Source organism: Azolla caroliniana, unplaced genomic scaffold (assembly GCF_043228905.1).
Source record: "Azolla caroliniana isolate FFs.n. ecotype wild unplaced genomic scaffold, voAzoCaro1.0.p SCAF_16, whole genome shotgun sequence".
In the NCBI taxonomy this organism is placed as follows: Eukaryota; Viridiplantae; Streptophyta; class Polypodiopsida; order Salviniales; family Salviniaceae; genus Azolla; species Azolla caroliniana.
Window position 1 is genome coordinate 6805728 of NW_028230451.1, and position 8177 is coordinate 6813904.

The 8177-nt window shown below is 38.5% G+C and overlaps 2 protein-coding genes across 2 annotated transcripts; one reads left to right on the top strand and one right to left on the bottom strand.

Moving 5' to 3' along the window:
- Positions 1 to 143: 143 nt before the first annotated feature.
- On the bottom strand, positions 144 to 2475 carry LOC147853862 (calcium uniporter protein 2, mitochondrial-like). The gene is made up of 2 exons (XM_087332699.1): positions 1932 to 2475; positions 144 to 788 (listed from the first exon to the last, which is right to left on the bottom strand). Exons 1-2 carry the CDS (start codon positions 2445 to 2447, stop codon positions 345 to 347), a joined length of 960 nt encoding a protein of 319 aa, XP_087188825.1. The 5' UTR covers positions 2448 to 2475; the 3' UTR covers positions 144 to 344.
- A 2391-nt stretch (positions 2476 to 4866) lies between these two features.
- LOC147853863 (pentatricopeptide repeat-containing protein At5g27110-like) lies at positions 4867 to 7966 on the top strand. Its single transcript, XM_087332390.1, has 2 exons — positions 4867 to 7716; positions 7752 to 7966. Exon 1 carries the CDS (start codon positions 5004 to 5006, stop codon positions 7680 to 7682), a length of 2679 nt encoding a protein of 892 aa, XP_087188516.1. The 5' UTR covers positions 4867 to 5003; the 3' UTR covers positions 7683 to 7716; positions 7752 to 7966.
- Positions 7967 to 8177: the final 211 nt, after the last annotated feature.

Here is an 8177-nt window from a genome sequence, read left to right on the forward strand (position 1 = left end):
GTTCTAACTATTCGTTAATACAAATATATGTGACCATCATGAGCTTCATGCAATTAAAATTTTACCGCTTTTCTTTCTTTATCATGAACTTAAGTGACTTGGTTAGTTTAGACATTCATGAATCACAACAATGTGGAAATATGTGTCTTGCTTGCAACATCACTAATTCATATTTATTTGTGTGATTCTTTTCTTAATAAGTTTCACTAAGTAACGAAACATGCCATTATTGTGTAGAAGTGTATGGGGGCCACCAACAAATAAGCCGAGTATTATGCTTCTTTTCTTTGAGGAATGCACATGCATACATCATACCCTTTTCTTTCATGCACAGTGAGGTTGTCTCATGGTAAGAGAGAAGGGGCATCACTTCCTCTTTGGGTGTATAACTTTGCTTGTAATTCCTTGAACCTTTCCAAATTAAAGTTTCTTTTAGTCATCAACTTTTTTTGCTTGTTTGAGAACATAGTATGCATGAAGTCTTGATAAGATGGTTCCCTATGGGTGAAAATGAAGAACATGAGCCCTCCAATGAGACCCGCGGATGTTACAAAGAATGTGATGGGTTCCATGACATCCCAAGAAAGATCCCAAAATGTGAGGCGGAAGAACAATAGTGACTGAAATGTTAAGCCCCCAAACACTCCCCAAATGACATGCCGAGCTTTCTTGTGTGCGATTTTGTCGATCTCTTCCTTCTCCTTCTCCAATTGTTCGAATTCCTTCCTCCTCGGATCATATTCTGGGATTGATGAGATTGGTAATGCATTAGCTAATAATCCTGCAAGCTGCAAAATGCAACGGATTGTCCATTATTATACAAGTCAAAAGATATTGCAAAATGCAAACCGTTAACGACGTAACAAAACAGAAAAGGAGATGTGTTTTCGTATCTAACCACGTCTACTACTGAATGTATTGGTTAACAGTATTGGTTAACCACGTCTACTACTGAAAGTACACGGAATGTCTGGATGGAGATGGTACATACCTTGAAAGGACAGTATGAGGATATTAAAGGTGAGACAGATGTTGCAGTGTTGCAACGTCTCGAATTTATTGTCTATTGGAAGAAGACCCCTTTTCTCACAATACAAAATTCAAGACCTAAATGGTGCTTAGCGCCACCAGTATGGTTGTTCCCGCCACCAATCACATAACTTGGTTAAGGAGTGGTGGAGTGTTGAGGGATGGGACCTAAGGAAGAATGCACCAGATCAATGGTAGCTTGATGGTAGGTAAATTTTTTGTAATGTTGTTCATAACTAATGAAAGGATATTTTTCCCGGAAAAAAAAAAAAAAACAGTATGCATGCATGTATATGTCGCTATGATTGTGCGTATGTTGTTAACATAAAACTTCACGTAAGCCTTTCTAGATGTATATATTATGCATGTGAGTGAGTGTGGGTGTATGTGAAGGCATACAAACACATACCTGCAGGGATCTTCGCACATGTCCTAGTCCATCACATTGAGACAACAACATCACGATATGTGATAGTTTCTTGGATCTCATACAAAAGAATGTATAGATTGTATGTATGTATATGCATCTAGGTGTATATGAATGCAAACATACATACATACATATACATACATACATACATACATATATATATATATATATATATATATATATATATATATATATATATATATATTGTGGATCTTCCAGCATGTCCTGATGCATTATGAATGTAACAATATAATATGGAATATGAATGTATATATCCATGTATGTAGCAAATGTTGGCATGAATAAGTGCACAATTCGACACGAACATGCATGGACACATATATATACATACATGCACACACACACACATATATGCATACATATACACACACCCAACATGATCTAATCCATCATGGAGGCTGTCAGATATGAAGAATTCATTATATGATCACAGCCATGGAGCAACTATCACCTTATTTGGGCGAAGAAAGACATTGCCGCGGTATATGAAGATAACACCCGCATCATCCAAGCTTCTGGCGACGGCATCCGCACCGACATCTGTTGTGGCAAAACCCATGTCTTTGCATAGCTTAATTACATCCACATAAGGCATAGATTCACGGCCAGTGCTAAGCAAATGTTGCTTCAGATCTTCCATCTTCACAAGTTTCAACAGTCGTTTGGTCTCTTCTACAGTGCTGTTGCTCCTTCCTCCTGATGATGGTGATGGTGATGACTTGTTGTTATTATTCTTAGTTCTTTTATCATCATCGTCTTCATCGAGGAGTATCCTATGGCTATGGAAAAACGTGTGTTTCCATGGCAGGGTTCCTCCTGCTACTATGGGTGGATATGACAACAGACGGTGTGGTCTTGTGGTGTTGTGAAGAAGGTGAGAGTGATTCCATGGTCGGATTAACTCTGTCTGAGAGGTGAATATGGATCTGTGCACAAGGAACCTTCTCAGAGGCCTGCAAACCACCATGGTTCTTAGCAGAAAAAACACAGGGAAAGGGAAGAAATGGGCAGTTATACATATACATGCATGCACACATACACATACATACATTCATACATACATACATACATACATACAGGCACACATCCACATACATTCATTCATACATACATACTACATACATACATATACATGCATGCACACATACACATACATACAGGCACACATCCACATGCATACATACATGCACACATCCACATACATTCATTCATACATGCATACATGCACACATCCACATACATTCATTCATACATACATATACATGCATGCGCACATACACATACATACATACAAGCACGCATCCACATACATACATACATACATACATACACGTACACATACACGTACACAAACACATACACATACATTGTGTATCATTACATTGATGCTTGGACCAGGTTTAGACACTCATATGGATCCGACTACGTGTCAACAAATCATTGGCACAAGAAATGTACTCTAGTCTTTCGTGGCATGCACCCATTTGTTATATCCCATAAGTATAACACACAACCATTAGCCAACGGAAATATATATCGGCTACATAACTGTTTTGCTCGGAGTTAGGGGGTGTGTGGAGACCCAATGATATCCCATGCTTTACGTGAGTTGCATAAAACCATTCACGATGATCTAGAAATGTGGCACACAAACCATTGGCAAGTTGGCACCGAAAAATATGGTTTAGAGAACCAGTTGTCTCGTGTGTGGATGCTAGGTAAACTAATTTCAAGGTGATGAGGAATGAAGTGTGCCAAGTAAATCCTCAAAACCAAAGCAAACATGATCAAGTTCAAAGGCTTTTGAGGTAGCCAAGCAGTTACAAAAGGTAAAGTTTGTCTTTACTTTTCATGATGGGTGACAACCTACATCATTCCTTAATAAGAACATCATTGACATGTGAATGAATTGTCGTCCCCGCCAACCTACCTACCCTCAACCTAAAGTTTTCATTTGAGTTTAATGCTAGAAACCTCTTTCACCAATTATGCCAGTTTCAAAGATATAGTATGACAACAATTGCACACATAGTCGTAACAAACTAAACATATAGATATACATGCACACACATATCAATGTGCATATTGACATGCATGTATAGAGATATATATTGTTTATATTGATGATTCTCTATATTGGTGGGCACATCCTTGAAATCTATCTATCTATCTATCTATATATATATATAAAGGAACAAAACGAGTTGGTAAGCAAAGAGACAAAGTTAAGTCTTCTTTAGCATTATCCATCCGCGTGTCAATTTTTGACCTTTTCTAAAAAAACTGCACATTTTTAAGTTTATAAAACAATGCTCCAAGAAAAGTTTACCTCGTTCATTAAAACATTGATCAAATTCTAGAGGTTGCCAGCATGAAAATATGTAAGAAGCAACCAAAAATTTGTCACAAATATATATATATATATATCTATATCTATATCTATATCTATATATCTATATCTATATCTATATATATATTGATTTATTTATTGAAGTTTCCCAAACTTGATTTGTTCCCCCTTAAAATCTATCTGTTAACGATTGAATGATAACCTCGGGACAAATATTTTTCAGGCAATGGTTAAAAGCTCTCTATGTTATATGTGAAGTTAGTTAATGGTTTGTGAAAACTCCCTCTTAAACACACATCTCTCTTGATTCTAGTTGTTGGTTAGCGTTTAGTAATTAATTACACACAAATTTTGTCATGAGGGTGGGGAAAGTGAGAAACCCCATTTTAATGGGAAATGTGGAAATTTCAAAATGTTTTAGTTGACTCATTCCAACGAAAATATTTTGGGGATGGAAACTTGGATTTGATTGCACGACAATGGTCCTTTTTTGCAAGCATCAGGCATAGGATGATCTACGTGCAAATATGTACGATGTATATTGGATTGTTAAAACTTAAGACCATGAGTATATTAGGGACCTATCCCAATCTTTATAAACAAACCATGCTTTATATGCAAATAAACCACAAAGTTATGAACACACCATAACAATACATGTCCAAGCAATGACCTGGCCAAGCAAATTGTCTACAATCTAATGTCCATGTCCTTAGTTCCTTCACTAAAGGGACACATTTAATGAGGTGCTACCTATTATGTAGAGAGATAGACCATAATTATGTGACCAAACTAGAGTTATTTGGCTCATGGGCTGAATAAATTATCTTAATGAATAGATCTCAGGATCGACTAAGGCGATCATCACAATGGGCCCATATGCGGCCTAATTGACACGGGCAATAAGGTGTTAGCCCATAAAAAGCATAGTTTGGCGACAAGAACATGGCCATCCGGCCTTATTGGCGGCCGTTCACAAGCTTTGTCCGGTGGACACTCAAAAATCACTTTCAAATCCAGACCTTTTACATCTATCAAATAAATGGGGTTCTTCTCTGAAATGCCCATATACATAGTTTGGATGAATCCACTAGCCAAGCTGTCCTCTTGGTCTTGCATTTTCAGCCCTGTTGATGTGGGTGAGAGCTATGGCCTACCCTGAGATGGGAAGAGATGTCAAAACCATGTTCACTTCACATGAGAAGACCCTTCTCTGGCCTCCAAAATGCAGAACATGCTCTGGTCAGTGCCAGTGGAGAGTGTTCATGGAAGCTTATACAAGGAAAAGAAGAAGAAGAAGAGGAGGAGGAGGAGGAGGATAAAGAAGCACCCATCAGAGTAAGTGCATCTTCTTACTCTAAAATACTCAAGAAATGTTGTGATTCATTGATAGATGGAAGAATTATACATGATCACATCATAAGGCATGGGTTTGATAAGAACATATATGTGGTCAATTGTCTTGGTTACTTTTACGGTAATTTTGGAGCTCTTAGGGAAGCTTACTGGTTGTTTCGAGATATATTTGGCCATGGTCGGGATGTGTTTTCATGGAATTTCTTGATAAGAGCGTATGCAAAAGATGGCCGATTAAATGATGCATTCGAATTTTTCCAACAAATGCACGTTGAAGATGTCCTTCCGGACAAATTCTCCTTCATTTGTCTTCTTTCTTCATGTGATTACAGAGATCAAGGCATGCCATTACATTCTTGCATCATTGAGCATGCTCTGGAAACACAAAACCTCATTGGAAATACGCTTATTAGCTTCTATGGGAAGTGTGGTAGGTTGGAAGAAGCACACAGTAGTTTCGAAATGATGTCAACACAAAGAGATATTGTCTCATGGAATTCAATCATTTCGGCATATGCACAATACGGGGAAATAAACAAGGCATTCTCTGTGTTTGAACAAATGTCGTCTGTGGGGATGAAACCCGACAAAGTCACCTTTATTACTCTTCTTTCGGTGTCGGCCGACAAGTCATCCCTTGATGAAGGCCGATATATTCACATGTATGTCATGGATAGTGGGTTTTCCTTGGAAAGAACAATTGAAAATGCTCTTGTAAATATGTATGGTAAATGTGGTATTTTGATAGATGCAAGAAACATGTTCGAATTGATGGATCAAAAGGATATTGTCTCGTGGAATGCTATCATTACCGCATATGTATATAATGAAGAGGGCAGTGAGGCTCTACAGCTCTACAGTTCCTTGTTGCTCAAAGGATGGATACCCAACAAAATTACACTAATGAGCATTCTTGATGCTTGTGCTTCTGAGGGGTTCTCAATGGAAGGCCGGAGAGTGCACACATGCATTTTATGCTCTGTGTTTGTCTCAGATATTGTACTAGGGACGGCGATTGTTCATATGTATGGATCATGTAAAGCTTCACAGGACAATGCAAGAATTGCTTTCGACCAAATGCCTGAGAGAAATCTCTTCTCTTGGAATACAATAATTGCAATGTATACCCACTGTGGTGAAGGGATCAAAGCTTTTTTCATGTATAAAAGAATGCAATGTGAAAGTATACTGCCTAATCATGTCACCTTTGTTACTGTCATTTCCGCATGTGCTGATCTAGCATTGAACACCCTCTTTCATGGAAAGTGTATTCATTGTCTCATCATTTCAGCTGGTTCCTCAGCAGATGTGGTCATAGCCACATCATTGCTACACATGTATGGTAAGCATGGGTGCTTGAAAGAGGCATATAAACTTTTTGAGTGTGTGATGATGCCAAATTTAATCTCGTGGAATGCGATAATGGCGGCATATGCCCATAATGGACATGCAATGAACGTCCACAATCTTATGAACCGAATGAAACAAGAAGGACTAGTCCCAGATAAAGCCAGCTTTCTTATCATTCTTTGTGCATATGCTAGGCAAGAAACGTTACCAATGGGAAAGCAGACACATGCTTGCCTTGTTCAAAGCATGTATGAAACTGATATTTCAGTTGCAAACGCCCTTGTAAACATGTATGGAGAGTGCCATGCATGGGTGGATGCATCAAATGTGTTTGAATGTATGCCTCAAGGCAATGTATTCTCATGGAATGCGTTAATAGGCGCCTATGTGAAAGGTGACCAATCGAAGCTTGCATTGCAAATCTTTCACAATATGCAACATGAAGGTGTACTGCCAGATGAAGTGACATTCATATGTGTATTGGATGCGTGCTTGGTGGAGATGGCAATGGAGAAAAGCAAGCAATTTTATTTGTGTTTTATAGAGAGTGGATTAAAACTAGAGGTGGCATTGGCATCTTCCTTCATAAGTGTATATGGAAAATGTGGTAGGTTGCGAGATGCACAAAGGGTATTTGATGAAAGTCCGAAGCATAAAGTGGATACATGGAACTCTATGATATCAGTGTATGCCCAAAGTGGTGAGGGAAAGGAAGCCCTTCATATGCTGTCTTTAATGGACAAGGAAGGGGTTGCCCCAAATGAAGTCACTTTTGTCAGTGTTCTAACTGGGTGTAGCCATGGAGGTCTAGTCCTTGAAGGTTTCTTATGTTTCGGTTCTATGACCCAAGACCATAGGATTAAACCTAAGATGGAGCATTATAATTGTTTGATTGACATGCTTGGTAGAGTAGGAAGGCTAGATGAGGCAGATTATCTCATCAGGAAAATAGTACCTTTTCCACCCACATCCACACCTCTCTTAAGTTTGCTTGCATCATGTAGGCATCATCAAGTTGATGTAGTCCTTGGGGAATATATTTCAAACCTTGCATTAATGGTGGATCCTCAGGATTGCACACCTTATATAATGTTGTGGAATATTTATGCAACAGCTTGCAATCTTGGGGATGGAGAATCAGGCTAATCAGCTTGTAGGATTCTGGAGGATGGTGAACTATGTGTGGACGAGGGGGAAGGCCGACAAAACTCTAAGGGGAGGCTTTGCCCTTGTGGTACTGATGTGCAAATCATTTGACATATTTGGAAGTACACATGGGCATGCAAATCTAGAGGAAAACTTTGTGGAGGTTCTTATTGAATTCTGGTCGCAAAACGGGGTTAGCAATTTGTTAGTTTTTTCCAATGATAAGTGGTGAACACAAAAGGATGCAATCATCACTATTAGTAATTGAACTTTATTATTGAATACCATGTTTATTATCCATACTTAATCATAGGGATCTTCTTAAGAGCCTACTAAATGGCTATGCTTATATACACGGAGCCTCATTTTGATGAAAATGCACTTGTACATCATTGGTTTTCATACATTTACTTACAATACCTCGACGAGGTGAAATGTCATCATTTGCACATAGAGATGTCTTGCAGGTATAAGAGGGGTAATTATAGGTACAGT

Coding starts and splice junctions, on each gene's coding strand:
- LOC147853863 (XM_087332390.1), top strand. CDS start 5,004: ATGTCAAAACCATGTTCACTTCACATGAGAAGACCCTTCTCTGGCCTC.
- LOC147853862 (XM_087332699.1), bottom strand. CDS start 2,447: ATGGTGGTTTGCAGGCCTCTGAGAAGGTTCCTTGTGCACAGATCCATA. Junction 789..1,931: donor TCTTTCTTCGCCCAAATAAG/GTGATAGTTGCT, acceptor TGCATTTTGCAG/CTTGCAGGATTATTAGCTAA.